Raw genomic sequence first — 16,624 nt, forward strand, 5'->3', positions numbered from 1 at the left:
CAGCTGCTTATAAAGAAGGAATGAACATGCAAATGTTTTACTAGGTTATTAAAACATTAGGCTGTTCCAAATATGTTCTCCACCTCAGTGCATGAGACAGAGAGAGGAAAAAGCTGCAAATGAAACGGTCCTCTGTGATTCCAGAAGCAATTCGCAGTGTTGTCAACATCCAAACTGACCCGCTACAAAATGATTATTTTATATGCAGCGTCCGGCGCACAAAACAGGTGGGATTGTGTTGCGCAAGAGGACGGAGCCAAAATAGCCTGTCCTGTCCTCGTAGCAGCCAGGTGCACAGATAATGGGCTTCTAACAGCCTCGCCCTCACCACAAACATGCCTCAAAAATCCTTGTTTGTCCTAGTACCTCGTACACAACCTCCACCACGCCGTTGTTGCTAAATGAGCCCCATTAGCTGAATATTCTGCCTCTCAGAGCCACTATTCTCCTGCAATTGTTGAATAACTGGACTCATACCAAAAAAAAAAAAAAAAAAAAAAAGCTACGTGGCTCATTATTATCACTTTACCGGGCCATTGCTAGGCCGGTATCGCATTTTTGCGTCGATGGTATCTGGCTATACCTGCCCGCTGTATGTAAACGACATCATAGCGCGCGTGCAGCCCAAGAACTGTCCATAGAGGAAAAGATGAAAAGCTGAGAAGTGTGTTTTGGTTCCAATATGGATAATCTGGATGATTTTCTCATGGATAGTACGATAATGAACAGCGCAGCTAAAGCAGCCAGCTTGATGAGGACGCACTGGCTAAATTGGAGAGCAGCGCGCGCCAGCTAGCTCAGCTGACACGACAAAAGTTAAGTGAGCCGCCTTTTTATGTACGCGTTACGTGTTGTGTATCTCAGTAAAAAGTGATAATAATGTAAATAACATGCTTTCGGAGGGCGGTTTGTCAGGCCTCTGAAAATGCATACCGCCCTCCAAAAGCATGTTATTGTATTATTATTCATCCTTCATTATTCGGTGGGAACAGTGCTTTGAGGAGCTCTGCAGCACCGTCATTGACAGGACTGTGCGTGTATTTGTTGAACTCTGCAAACCTACTGAACTAAGATTTACTTTTAAAAAAGTGTGACACTCAGTCCCAGTCTCCCCTAAATGTCTGCAGGATCCGCTCCTCTGTGGATGAAGTCATCGTGGCCCTCAGTGGGCGTTTCCACTGCGGCTGGGATCCACCTTTTCCACAGAGGGAGTGAACGTTCCACGGAGTGTGATCAGTCTTTATTCAGTCTGCAGCATCAGAGTCAAGCTTCTGTCACAAAGTAAGTGTGGAGAAATTTTTAAAAAAAAGGTAGAACTTTGTTTGCATGATGTGATGGTTTGAATGTTTTGTTTGTTTAAGATCCTGGGACTTTAATGCTTTCTGTGATTTGAAACATCTGGAAAAATCTGGACATTTCTTCGAGGTTTAAACTTTTACACTGTTTTACAAACTCATGTTTGTATTTTTTCTTTCTTTCCTAAAGTTGAGAATTATGGGCAAAGTTTTGATTTTGCATTTCTATTGTGCTGCCAGTTCCTGATCATTTTTAACAAAGAAGCTGTTGATTATTATTATTATGTTGTTATTATTTCATGCGTGAAATGAGATTAAATTGATAAAAAAGCACATTGTGGTTTTCCAGGGTGACACCTTCACATTACTGTTTTTCTCTGCAGTGGGTCCAAAACATGACAACTTTCATTTACCGTGATTATAAAACAGAAAATCGTCCTATGTGACAAACTGCAACCAGACAACTGATTGTAAAAATATCTCTCATCTTTACTTAGTTGATCAATTACTTATCAGTTGTAAGAATACAGTACAATAATCTGTCACATAGATTATTCAGGCTCTTTGTTCTGTTTTTGCAGTGGTCTCAAACTGGTGGCGTGAGTGCCAAATTTAGCCTGCAAACTGGAATAATACAGCCCACCACATGGCTTACCATTTGTTTATTATTTATTTATTTGACTGCACAGGAAATTTTGCGGAGTAAAATATACTCTGCTGGGATAACATATGGTTCCAGTCTAAATAGAGTTAAATATACTCTATCACAGTGGTAAATCAACTCAACATAGTGTAAAATCAACTCTTATTGGAGTAAAACCGAACGGTCCGCCCTAAAACAACTCGGTCCGCCCTGCCTCTCTGCACATGCGTCACCAGCCTCGGTTCGCTGATTATCACTTCTTTTCTGCTTCAAACTGCACTCCGGTCATCATCTATCTCAGTGACAGATATCTGAAGCTTTCGTGCAACAATCATTTCCACATAAAATCAGCATTATTTCATCATAAAAGACAGAGGAAGTGATCAAAGCGCTGCAGCAGCACGTCTGAGTCTGACGAGCTGCTGCTGCGCCCACGTCATTTTGGAGCGTCAGTAGCGATTTTCCGATTATCGCCTCGTTTCGGCTTAAAACTGACTTTAGAATGATTTAAGAGGTTTTACTTTGTCATCTGATGGTTATAATCACATTATTTCCTTGATTGCTTTGGGTGTAAAGAGTCATGGGCGTTTCATGCTGAATATGTCAAATGCGTCAAAAAGTGGTCTAAAAAGCATTATTTTCAGTGACACGCGTTGCTTTTTAGATGTGTCAGATGCGTCGCATCAAAAGCTGAGCTAAACTGACAAAAGGAACCTCAGACATTTATTTTTAGACAAAATAACATGGAAATTTGTACATTTTTTAAGTCTGGTAGATTATTTATATCTCATTTCAACCAGAAAAACAGACACTGTAAATAAATACAAATTTTTATTATAAATGCAACAGGAAATAATTTAACAATGACGGCAGTGTGATTGTAAAGTAGGATTTCTGTGACATAAACCTCATGATACATTTTTTTAATGGTCATTTCAACTTGTAATTTTGCCAAAATATGTAATTGCATTAATGTTATCAGGACAGAGTAATTTCTAAAATATGAATTTGAGCACAATAAGTGGAGAGCTTCTACTTGTGCAAATGTCTTTTGACTTTGATTCGTGGACATTTTTAATGATCCGTTCATTTATAGTTAAAATATAAAATGAAACAGCTTTTTAAAAAATAATTAAATAGTTGCTGTTGAAAGATCTTTTTATTTAGAAGCAGGTGATGTTCTGCTGGATTCTCGGGACCAGATGAAGGTCTCTTCTGCAGCTTTGAACTCTGGTGGTGTTGCTGAAGACACTTTTGTCCTATTTTGAAGAGCAGAGATGTTTTCTTTCGACTGGACTTCATGGAGTTCAGCTCATCGGTGGAAGTTTGGTTGTCTGCACAGCAAATGTTCCTGATTGGATCAAATAAAAATATTTCTTTAAAATAAAGAAACACTAAACAGTTTATACACAAAAAAAGGGGGGAAAACGGCAAAAAAAACGATGGAAAAAAACGCCGGAAAAAATAAGTTATTTAAAGTTGAGCTTTTGTGGTGTCTGAAAAAAGCTGTAGCTTTATTTGGTAAAAATAAAAAAGACTGAACCATTTATAAATTAAAGCATTCACTCAGATCAACTGTGCTAAAAGGCTACTGTAACGTTAGCCGATCATTAAACCTTCACAGCAGTTCAGTAAACGTCACGTTTTATTTTACATTATTCTCACCTCAGTAAAGCTGCAGAACAAAACTCCGTTGGGCAAACTGGGACTTCGCATATATCCAAAAAGTGGGAGATTTCGGACTGAGTGGGTTTGCTCCATCACCCCAGCTGCCTGCCTTGGTCTGCCCAGTGATGATGCCTGAAGGCCGGCTTCTCCATGCGGGTCGGCCCACTGTCGCAGTTCGATCAAGTCGTCGGTCCTCCCTCGGTCGGTGTCACTCCAAAAAGTAGCTGGAAAAAAGCTTCTCCCTGCTGGAAGAATTGTTCGACTGCTGTTTTTTAAAGCTTTTTTGTGGTTCAGGTGACTCAAATTCAATATGGCGATCGCTGAACTTTTTTTCAGGTTGTGGAAACGGCCAGAGTGTGATGTGGCCGCAATCTCTGCCCCCTTGCCGCTTCCGAAGCGACGTCGGATGCGTCGACGGATTGGAACACGTTGACGGATTGGCCTAAAGTATTCAGTTTGAAAGGCCCATCAGGTGTACTGCTGTGGTCCAAAATGATGCATTCGCAGTGAAGACAGGGTGGACCAAGTTTTTAGGGGGGGAACCGTTCGGGTCAGCGACACCGTGCTTCCTCCTGCTTTCAAAGACATACAGTTTTGGTGAATTGGTGACTCTAAATGTCCCATAGGTGTGAGTGAGAGCATGAACATGTTTGTCTGTCAGTGGCAGCCCTATCCTGTCCAGGGTATAAGCCACCTCTCACCCTAAGTTCAAGCCCTCCCCTGTCCACACCAAATCACCTACTGCAATATGCAGGTTCAGAAAATAAACTGATAGATGGTTGGCTTTGGGTCTACCTAAATTTAACAACATTTCAAGGCAGATGCAAGACTATATTATATAGTATGTCTTGTTGAATTCCATGCCAGTCACACCTTGGCATAACAGCACCCCATCTGTATGTCAACTTAATTAAGAGCAGAGAAACAGGGAATTGGGCATTTGTGGAGTACTCTACTGCTCTGAATATAACATGACCCTACTTAAAAGATGACCCACCCCTATCAAGACATTTGCGGGAAAAAAAAAATTCTCAAGAAATTGTCTTCCTTTTTTAAAAAAGAAGAAAGAAATGGCTTTTACTTGAATGTGATGCCAATAAAAGCCCATTTTATTGACCACCCCTCATGTGTTTTCTCAAGGCTGTGCTAACAAGCTAATGCTTTTAGGGCCATTATAGGCTTTTCTGTCTGTTAACATTAAGATGGTCTTTCCACACTGTATTGCTTGGCTGCTTCAGAGTTGTTTGATGGCTCTGCTGCGCTTATCACAGTAAAATGATAGTTTACATCTTTTCCTCGGTTAATGGTTAACCTACCACATTTTTGAGGCACCCTCAGGGTGATCACTGTCTCTTTGTTATTCACCACTTTAAGCTAGTTTCTGGTATTTGGCTCCACCTGCTGTTGAGCATGTGTATGACATGTAAATGTCTGGACCCTGAATATAAAACACGATTTATTTCAAATTCATATCCAAGTGCGTGGGAGGGGGGACCCCACACATACTATATTTGGAACAGCAGTAATGTTTTTTCAGTCATGATTAACTACCTTTCAAAAGCTGCTGTGGAAAACATTTAAAATTGTAACTTACTCAAAGAAAGCTGGAAAACAAAAACATTGTCGGTACAAATTTAAAGTGTGTCAGTCAGTCTGTCCTGGTCAACAAAAATATAAACGCAACACTTTTGGTTTTGCGCCCATTTTGTATGAGATGAACTCAAAGATCTAAAACTTTTTCCACATACACAATATCACCATTTCCCTCAAATATTGTTCACAAACCAGTCTAAATCTGTGATAGTGAGCACTTCTCCTTTGCTGAGATAATCCATCCCACCTCACAGTTGTGCCATATCAAGATGCTGATTAGACACCATGATTAGTGCACATGTGTGCCTTAGACTGCCCACAATAAAAGGCCACTCTGTTGCTCGTGTACTGAATGTTCATTTCTCTACCATAAGCCGTCTCCAAAGGCGTTTCAGAGAATTTGGCAGTACATCCAACCAGCCTCACAACCGCAGACCACGTGTAACCACACCAGCCCAGGACCTCCACATCCAGCATGTTCACCTCCAAGATCGTCTGAGACCAGCCACTCGGACAGCTGCTGAAACAATCGGTTTGCATAACCAAAGAATTTCTGCACAAACTGTCAGAAACCGTCTCAGGGAAGCTCATCTGCATGCTCGTCGTCCTCATCGGGGTCTCGACCTGACTCCAGTTCGTCGTCGTAACCGACTTGAGTGGGCAAATGCTCACATTCGCTGGCGTTTGGCACGTTAGAGAGGTGTTCTCTTCATGGATGAATCTCGGTTCACACTGTTCAGGGCAGATGGCAGACAGCGTGTGTGGCGTCGTGTGGGTGAGCGGTTTTCTGATGTCAGTGTTGTGGATCGAGTGGCCCATGGTGGCGGTGGGGTTATGGTATGGGCAGGCGTCTGTTATGGACGAAGAACACAGGTACATTTATTGATGGCATTTTGAATGCACAGAGATACCGTGACGAGATCCTGAGGCCCATTGTTGTGCCATACATCCAAGAACATCACCTCATGTTGCAGCAGGATAATGCACGGCCCCATGTTGCAAGGATCTGTACACAATTCTTGGAAGCTGAAAATGTCCCAGTTCTTGCATGGCCGGCATACTCACCGGACATGTCACCCATTGAGCATGTTTGGGATGCTCTGGACCGGCGTATACGACAGCGTGTACCAGTTCCTGCCAATATCCAGCAACTTCGCACAGCCATTGAAGAGGAGTGGACCAACATTCCACAGGCCACAATTGACAACCTGATCAACTCTGCGAAGGAGATGTGTTGCACTGCATGAGGCAATGGTGGTCACACCAGATACTGACTGGTATCCCCCCAATAAAACAAAACTGCACCTTTCAGAGTGGCCTTTTATTGTGGACAGTCTTATACATACATACATACATACATACATACATACATACATATATACTTATACATTATATACTTGTAAATTGTAGAATAGTTACATTTTCATGATTGAGTGGCACCAATAACAGAGCAGAACCTGCATATATACGAGGGCTGTCCTGTAAGTATAGGTCCTTTTTATTTTTTTTCAAAAACTATATGGATTTCATTCATATGTTTTACGTCAGACATGCTTGAACCCTCGTGCGCATGCGTGGAGTTTTTTCCATGCCTGTCGGTGACGTCATGCGCCTGTGAGCACTCCGTGGGAGGAGTCGTCAGCCCTCGTCGGAAATTCCTTTGTCTGAGAATGTTGCTGAAGACTGGCGCTTGTTTGATCAAAATTTTTTCTAACCTGTGAGACACATCGAAGTGGACACGGTTCGAAAAATTAAGTGGTTTTCAGTGAAAATTTTAACAGCTGATGAGAGATTTTGAGGTGATTCTGTCGCTTTAAGGACTTTTCACGGTGCGAGACGTCGTGCAGCGCTCTCAGGCGGCGTCATCAGCCTGTTCAAGCTTAAAAACCTCCCACATTTCAGGCTCTATTGATCCAGGACGTTGTGAGAGAACAGAGAAGTTTCAGAAGAAGTCGGTTTCAGCATTTTATCGGATATTCCACTGTTAAAGGAGATTTTTTAATGAAAGAAGTGCGGACGGTCCGCGCGTCGGGACGCAGCCGACTGGTGCGGCGGCACAGGAAAAAACACTCCGTGTTGATAACCATTTGTAAAATCCAGGCGGCTTTTGATGGCTTTCAGTGGAGTGAGTATATGAGAAATTGTTTATCAGCTGGAGATGTTCCAACTTGTCCTCAAGGCTTCCAACAGAGGTGTTTTTCCTGTGGCGGAGCGTCGCGGCGGCTGCGAGCCGACGAGGGGCTGGACGACTCCTCCCACAAGGAGTGCTCACAGGCGAATGACATCACCGACAGGCGTGGAAAAACTCACGCATGCGCACGAGGGTTCAAGCATGTCTGACGTAAAAACATATGAATGAAATCCATATAGTTTTAGAAAAAAATAAAAAGGACCTATACTTTACGGACAGCCCTCATATACCTTCTATTATAATTTAAATTTTGTTCCAAACACAGATCCATAGGGGACTGAGGGAATGTTTTTCACTTTTGGTCATTTCTCCTAAACAACCAATGCACGGACATCAATAAAATAAAAATCATGCAAATGAGCAAAGAGCTGGAATACAGGTTGGGGTTAATGTACATCAAGGGCCTCCTGCAAAGAAATGCGCTCTACTGAGTGTCCCTCTAGTTTCCTCAAACAAAAGCAGCATCCGTTTCAAATTTCAGCGACCTCTGGTTCAGTGAACTTGTTGACATGTTCTTCTTGTTGCTTGAAGCAAAGGAAACACAGCGCATCCTGCACACGTCATCCTGTTTGATCATTTGTCCCCAAGTGTCTGCAGAAACAAATAAAAAGAGACTCTTTATTTATGCAAACTGGAACATGTCAGCAATCACATGAAGTTGCTTTCTTTATGGTTTCCATGAGACAAAGCTTTTATTTTATTTTATTTTTTTTCTTCCATTTGCCGTGCTGGCTGCACACTGCAGTGATCTTGTAATGATAACATTAGTGCTGGGATTTACACTCTGTAAGCAGAGCCAGAGGCTTCATTCCAGCTGTTCGTTCCCAAAAATGTGTGTTTTGTTCCTAGCTTGTGTAACTGCTGCCACGTTACAACAAGGAAGGTAAAAATCCCAGGGCTGCAAGATCCAGCATCTGGTGGCAGATGTTTGTGCACCTTGTAACATTTGATTGGAAGCTCATTTGCTTTTGAGTTGGGTGGTAATTTATTTTTATTGTTTTATTATTTTTTTAAACCTCCACCAAGGTATGTTTGTGAATAGGCTCATGACACAAAAACTAATAACTTACCAAACAGATGCTTGGATGGGTGAGTTAGTCCATCTCAACTTTGTGGAGGCAACAACAGAGCACAATAAAAATGTTCTCGTGACACACTGGGGGGAAAAAAAGATCAGATGAGGAGGAAGTGATGATACGATGATGAATTATGATGCACCAGATCAATCAAAAAAGCAACTCTGTTGTGCATGTGTAATATTTTATAGTCCATGTCTGCAACTTGCTTGATGGATTATGTAAATTAAGAACATCTGTGGTGTAGCGTCCCCGGCTGAATGATGGTCAGACTCTTTAACTGATGGTCCACGGTGTTTATTTTCATGAGCCTTGTGAACACTTGAACACACTGTAAAGAGCTATAAGTGTAGACAAAAACTAAATAAAAATATCCTCTTTCACCGCAATGAACCTACCTACTATACCATAGCCCACAATATTCACCCAAATAAAATTATGTATTTTTTAACTGTTATAGAAAAATCACTTTTCAACCTATTTAACCTAAAATCAACCTATATTTTAAGCTAATCTAAACACACAAATAAATCTCTTGCATTAAAAAAAAAAAATCTAATAAGTGACTCCTTTAACCTGAACCGGTTAAGATGCTAATTAGCATCCCTGCTACTGCTAGCTAAAACACAGAATCGTAAAACTGCATGAAACTATAAAAAACAACACAATTTGAGCTATGCACGAAATGTGATATGAAAAGAAATGACCACAAACCTTGTGCCCTTATCAGCCAGGTGCTAATTAAACAATATTGACTCCAGGAACTCTGCCTGTGAGATCTTAGCAACAGCGGCTGGTGTGAAGACAGTCCATAGCGGACAATGTAAGTTGATGCGAGTTTTTTCATTTTCACCACTGTTTTGTTTCTTTAATGCCCAGCAATGTGAAGCAGTGGTTGTACCAACAAAACGAGAAAGAATATTAAAATCCGTCATGAACACCAAGAGGATTATGTGTTACATCGATCATGTGTTACTATGGGGTAGAGGTGGGCGGATCAATCCTAATTATTGATAATATTGATACCAGCGCTGGTATGATATTGAATGATCCTCGTGTAAAAAGATCAATACTCAAGCTTTTTTCTCTCCCGCACGCACTGACTGCTGAGCATGCAGATTCAGCAAAGTCTACTCTCTGTCTGTAAGAGCAGCACTGCACTGTGTCACACAACACGGAGCAGCACACCCTCCCCCCTCTGGTCTTTTGTTGTTGCGCCGTCACGTGGCTCAGAGGCACCAGCCAACAGCCATGCAGGTAAGCTCAGCCTGGCCCGCCCACCTCAGCCCTCTCATTGAGTCAGCCCTCTACCTCAGGAGATTTTGTTTTAAGTTGTGTTGTGATTGATATTTTTTAAACAAAAATGTTGATTGTGATAATAAAGTATTTTGTTGTTTGGTGAAATTCTATCCTAGGTCTTTTGAATCTTTTGGATCTGTGAAGCTTAAATATGAAAAAAGTATCGGTATCTGTATCGATATCGGCGATACTGGGCCTGTATTTACTTGGTATCGGATCAATACCGAAATTCCCAGTATCGCCCACCTCTACTATGGGGTGAAATAATCAGCAGCTGGCTCCTCCTGGAGTAGACTAGCAGCAATTCACAATGCATACGTGGCATAAATGATATAAAATAAAAAAAAATACCGGGTGTGTCTATGAGGTAGGAATAAATATCAGAATATTCATTGAACATCTGACCATTGTGTGGGATCATTTTTCCATCGTCCAACTTCGTGTTGGCAGGACGAGATGCCTGTCCTGCTGTTGCGAATTTTGTTTTATATCACTCCCGGGTGATATATCCAAACCCTCTGAATAGTTGAAGGCCACACTAAGGTCCTAACAACAGAAATATAAGAAATTCACAACAAATAATTAAATCTGCAATTCAAGATCAAATGTAAAATGCACCGACAGCCATAGATTTTCACACCAACCTGACGCGAAAGTAAACTGGCAGTGACGTGGCCATGACCAGTCACTTACTTTTCTTCCCGTCAACGTCAGCAGGCACACTTTACTATACAGACACACCGATGACAAAACATCAGATAATTCTGTTTTTCGGTGAGATGCTTTTCAAAATTAAAGCAGTAAATTTAATGTGGTGGTAATGAACAAATAACCTGGCTTTAAAGAACGCTCAGAAAATAAATGAATTAACATGGAAAAAACAACAACACATTTTTAGAAATTGTCAGCTAACACTTGACGTTGGAAACCTTGGGGAGAAACATGATGCCCACGCAGCATTTAAATGGATAATGGATGGATGGGAATGTAACAACAGAACAGGAAAAATAACCGGAATTACAGAATAGATAGATGTGTGGCGGGGGATGATACTTAACTTGTTGCTGTTACTGCAAATTAGTGATGCCAAACTCTAATAGTGTTCGGAATGTTTCAAAACCTTTGAAACACCTGTATTTTGGAACTTGTTATAGTCTCTGTTTCAATAAAAAGACATCATGTGCTGTACGAAATGGTACCTTATACATCACTAACTGTTGTTTCAATAGATTTGCCACAATTTGTTGAACCACAATGAGTTTATATTGTATGTCTTGGTGTCATGTTGTGGGCTATGTATGTTTTCCTTGAGGGGAATAGAACATTTGTTTCATATTTGAGTTGATGTTTGATAATTTGGTTAGCAAAGTACAGCCAGAAAAATGCATTTATTAACAGATTAGTTCTTTTCAGAATTGGGAAAAATATATCAGATCGGCATCAGCAGATACTGGCTTGTTCCAGTATTGGTATTGTATCGGACATGAAAAAGTGAAATTATGCCACACCTTTAAACCCCTTCAACAACCATTTACAACCATTTAATTTTACAAGGAGAAAGTAGAAGATATTAACAAGCTGTAATGTGTATTATATCAGATTTGCTCATGACTGATTATATTTTAATGTTTGATATACTCACATTTTGCAGTAGTCAGGAAGTATCAAAATGTGAGTGTTGCCGAGGTGTTTTCTGAAGTCTTCTTTCCTTTGTCTCTTTCTCATCAGTTTCAAAATGTCACCGACTCAGTACATGCCCTGCTGCATAGTCGTTCTGTTGGCACTATTAGAACTTGTCCTGACCCAGTATGAGCACCTCGGCTACCCGCCGGGCTACATCGAGATGCAACAGGAGCACTACACCCCTCCGCAGCTGATGCCGGACACACCCAGGATCCAGCTGAGATTGGCGGGGAGACAAGAGGAAACACAAACGAGGGACGCGTGGAGGTTTTTTTACAATGGCGAATGGGGGTACAGTGTGTGATGACGACTTCACTATCCACGCCGCTCAGGTGGTGTGCCGAGAGCTGGGCTATGTGGAAGCCATCTCTTGGTCACCGTCGTCTAAATATGGAAAGGACAAGGTAGGTGGTATTTGCCGGAATGGGGGGGCCAGACTGATGCCATAATCCAACTGAATCATGCTGTATTCTTGGGGTTGGATTGACACAAGTGACGGGTAGATGTCATGGATCTGACCGTAACAAACATGACAATCCGGACTGCTTAGAGATCGAACGGTCAACAACGTGTAATGCAATATTTGCTGGAAACAATGATGTTACAGAATAATTCTGGATAGAACCACCCAGACAGATGGCCAGTCCTTCAACACCTCTCAAAAGTAACCATCTATCTGCGGAAGACAGGTGAAACACGGACGTGTCCTTGGCCTTCTCCAGCCAATGGGACTTTCACACACTGACACACCGAGATATATTTAAAACATTTTTAACACATTTAAACAAACAAAGGATGGTGATAATAATAATTAATCTGTTCCGATCTATAAAGTAATGGCTGATTATGCTCTTCTGTATCTGCAACTGTGTTAAACTACTTGACAGTTTAAAAGTACAGGACCATGGTGGCCTTGGCTAATTTTGATTCTGGAGGAGAAGCTAAGAAATAGCTGCCACATCCAAGGAAGGCAGCATGTGCACAAATCAGATCTTCCAAAATTAGGAAGGTTTAACAAAAACACAATACAGGACTCATTGATGGTCCTGTAATTAGAGTAAGTGGAGTAACCTTCAAATTCTTTATCATGGATCCACTGGATTGCAGGTGTACCTGCAGGTGACCATAATTCCATGTCCAGTAGTCTATGTTAAAGCTGTAGCGTGTAGGATTTCTTGGTGTTTATTGGCAGAAATGGAATATAGCATTCACAACCATCTATTCATTTGTTTTTAATTATCTACAACAATGTATCAATGTATTTCATACATTTTGAATAACCCCTTTGTGCGCCCCCCTCTTGGAGACCACCAGGAGGCCCAAAATGGACATGCGTTCAATACCTTTTACTAGTGCAGCAGGTAAGTGAAACAATCATTCAAATGGTGATAAAAGCATCAGATTCGGCAGAAATACTCCTTAGACACTCCTCTTTTGAACAAACCAATTTTCCATTTGACTTTTCAATCAGTGGTCAGGTAGGGGTCAATTGAAGAATTACACAGAGGTCAAAATTAAAAGATGCTCCAATCATATTGAAAAATATCCACATTATTTGCCTGATCATAAAGATTCCAAAAAGGTATAGTTTGGACTATCTGTGACTGAATTCTATGGAGTTATGGGATAAAAACAGCAAGAATGGTGACAACGGTCAGTGTCATTTTGTACAGGGGTCAAAAGTTAAAGTTGCTCCAATTTTGGTAAAAAGTGATGCAAATTATTGGTTGAGCTAATAGGATTAATAAATGGAATAGTTTTGACAGTGTTGAATGCTTGGTCTCCAAAGTAAAGGTCAAACAAGGTCTACGTCTATTGGATTCTATGACATGTGACATATGTTACCCCATAACGTGATAAGTAAGGATGATACATGGTCCAAACTATTCCTTTTTAAAACCGTGTTAACTCAACTAGTAATTTGCATCACTTATTACCAAAATTAGAGCAACTTTAACTTTTGACCCCTGTACAAAATGACACTCACCTTTGTCACCATTGTTGCTGTTTTTATCCCATAACTCCATAGAATTCAGTCACAGATAGTCCAAACTATACCTTTTTGGAATCTTTATGATCAGGCAAATAATGTGGAATATTTTTCAATATGATTGGAGCATGTTTTAATTTTGACCTCTGTGTAATTCTTCAATTGACCCCTACCTGACCACTGATTGAAAATTCAAGTGGCCAATTGGTTTTTTCTAAAGAGGATTGTCTGAGGAGTATTTCTGCCAAATTTGATGCTTTTATCACCATTTGCAGGATTCCCCTCTAAATATTCTCTTATCTGCTGCACTATACGTCTTGTAGTGCAACCACAAGGCTGAAGGAAAAAACAAGAGGAAGCAGTGGTAGCTCTCCAATACACTGTCTACTGGTTGCTAGTTCAGGCTAACAAGTTTTAGCCCCTCATTTTTTGGGGAAATAGAGGATCATACTTGTTTATGACAAATGAAGGCAAGGGAGCATAAACCCCATCTCCAAGGAAACAAAAACGTGAAGGGAAACATAATCGTGACTTGCAATGCCATGTTGCAATCTGTAACCTCACCACTAGATCACACAAAATCCTGCACACTGTACCTTTAAAATGTCTACAGAGAAAAAGTATTAGCAAAAAAGGAATATGTTAATGACTTCTATCCACACCTTTACACCAGCCACATGTATTGTGTATGGCTTTATGCATACTCATTGTGCACGACAGCCCACGATCAATGTAAAAATCAAACACCAGGTGCAACACACCCAGGACTGTCTGTTGTTGCTTACCGGGCATGTGCTAGTGTGGAGGATGCCATTCTCTACATCAGTGATTCTCAACCGGGGTGCCGTGATCGATCATCAGGGGCACCGTGGGTATTTTTCATATTCGCGATTATTTTTCATATTCGCGATTACCGTGAATTATTTATTTTATCCACAAAGCATAAAACGACAGAATCTGACGTCAAACGTGCTGCAGCCTCGCTCTCGTCTTAAGGCGGGACAATAACAAGGAGGCTGACGGCCGATTAAAACAGTGCCGTCTTCTTCAAAAGCCGTCTAAAATGCGGAGCTGTCGGTGTGTGTGTCTGTGCCTGTGTGTGCGCACGCGCAGAGTTAACAGGCTGCAGACTGCGAAGGAGGGGGTGGGTGAGGGAGATTCCTGAATGCAGGCGCGACACGTTCAGTGCGCAGCGAGCGCAGAGCAGAGAGAGGATTTTAACCCGAGTGAACATGTTAAAAAAACGAAAACGTGAAGTTGCCTTTACTTCTCTCTGAACTTTCTCTAAAGGTGTGATTCTGCCGTTACCGTCCTGTTCACACCATGTGCGCGTCATATGCTGAATTTATGAGATCATGAGATGAAATAAACGGTCAAATATCTTTAAAAACATATTTAAAAAATAAGAATATATGAATGAACTGAGCCACAAAAAAAAAAACAATGTTCAGACGCACAGATCACAAAAAGCAGGTGAGAACTCTGAACGTATTTTCCAAAGGTATTTATTTGTTCAGTCTTGAGCTTAGTGCAGTGTTTAAGCACAAAACGTGACTGATGAGGAGAAACAATTTTAGAAATGCAACAGAAACAACCACAAATCAGAAAAAGTTGGGACTGTATGTAAAATGAAGATAAAAATAAAATGTTGCACCATTCCCAGTTTCTCCACTCACAAAAGCCAAACGTTCTTCCAGAGTTGTGTAATAATACTAATGCTTGAGGATTTTCAAAATGCGGTGTTTTCTGTATCAATTTTCTATTGCGATAATTGGGTTTTGCGCAAAACCAGAGGTAATAGTATTATAATATTATTTTGGTTGGTGGTGTGCCGCAGGATTTTGTAAATATAAAAAGGGTGCAAATCACTGCTCTACATGCTACACCGAGCCCACTCACCCGGATAAGGGACGTGGCACAGTGAGGATTCTCTTCCCGGACCCCTTGTGCTTCACGACAAACTGAACATTACCATCCCTGGTTCTCAAGACCAGGCACCTAAGTGGCTCTACTCTACTCTTTTCTACTCTCCTATTTTAATCTTCCTTTTTAGATATTTAGATATACCTTTGTATACTGGTATAGTTCCACTTTAGGATTGGAATATAATATATAAGATATACCTTACTGAATTTTCATGATGTGAGTGGACCCCTGTCTGACACTGTGATTAGCAGCACCGGAGCACCCCAGGGCACAGTGCTGGCCCCTTTTCTCTTCACTCTGTACACCTTGAACATCTGCTACAACTCTGAGCTGTGTCATGTCCAGATGTTTGCAGATGACACAGCCATTGTTGGATGCATCAGGGATGACAGAGAGGAGGAGTACAGGAGCCTAGTGAAGGATTTTGCTGCCTGGTGCCACACAAACCATGTACAGCTCAACACCTCGATGACCAAGGAGCTGGTCATTGACTTTGGGAAGTCCAGACCAAGACCATGACCGGTTCTGATTGAGGGAGCTGAGCTGATGGCTGTGGATTCCTACAAGTACCTCGGGCTGTGGCTGGACAGCAAACTGGACTGGACAACCCACACCAACCACCTGTACAGAAAGGGACAGAGCGGGCTTTACTTTCTGAGGAAGCTGCAGTCATTTAACATCTGCAGGAAACTCCTGTGGATGTTTACCAATCCGTAGTAACCAGGGTCCTCTTTTACACCGTGCTGTTATGGGGGGGCAGCACATTCAAGAAGGACATATCCAGGCTGGGCAAACTGATCAGGTGGGCTGGCTCTGTGGTTGGCATGAAGCTGGACTCTCTGGTGACGGTGGCAGAGAAGAGACCACTGGACAAACTGCTGGACATTTTGGACGATGCCAGTCACCCTCTGCACACCGTCATCAGCAACCAGAGGAGCCTCTTCAGCCACAGATTGCTCCTTCCCAAGTGCAGGACCAACAGACTGAAAAACTCCTTTGTCCCTCAGGTCATCAGACTGTACAACTCCACACTCAGGGGGAGGAGTAACAGTAAGACAGAGGACGGGAAGGAGAGGAACAACAGAATCCAGTAAGTCAGCAGCAAGCAGTATTTTTCATATTTATATTTATTTTTACTTTTACTTTTTATACTCTGTGTGTTGCTATCCAATGCTGCCAGAACCTCAATTTCCCTTAGTGAGTCTTCCCAAGGGATTAATAAAGTTCTGTCTAATCAAATAAATGAATAAATAAAAAAAT

General features: G+C 41.5%; 1 protein-coding gene across 1 annotated transcript in view; it reads left to right on the forward strand.

Annotated features, from left to right (window-relative positions):
- Positions 1 to 1,137: 1,137 nt before the first annotated feature.
- Positions 1,138 to 16,624, forward strand: part of loxl2b (lysyl oxidase-like 2b) — a 119,646-nt gene continuing 104,159 nt past the window's right edge. Inside the window, 3 exon segments of the mRNA XM_034171028.1 lie at positions 1,138 to 1,281; positions 11,494 to 11,677; positions 11,679 to 11,856. Of these exon segments, the coding sequence (XP_034026919.1) occupies positions 1,145 to 1,281; positions 11,494 to 11,677; positions 11,679 to 11,856 (499 nt within the window). The 5' untranslated portion in view covers positions 1,138 to 1,144.

Source organism: Thalassophryne amazonica, chromosome 5, assembly GCF_902500255.1.
Source record: "Thalassophryne amazonica chromosome 5, fThaAma1.1, whole genome shotgun sequence".
Taxonomy (NCBI): domain Eukaryota; kingdom Metazoa; phylum Chordata; class Actinopteri; order Batrachoidiformes; family Batrachoididae; genus Thalassophryne; species Thalassophryne amazonica.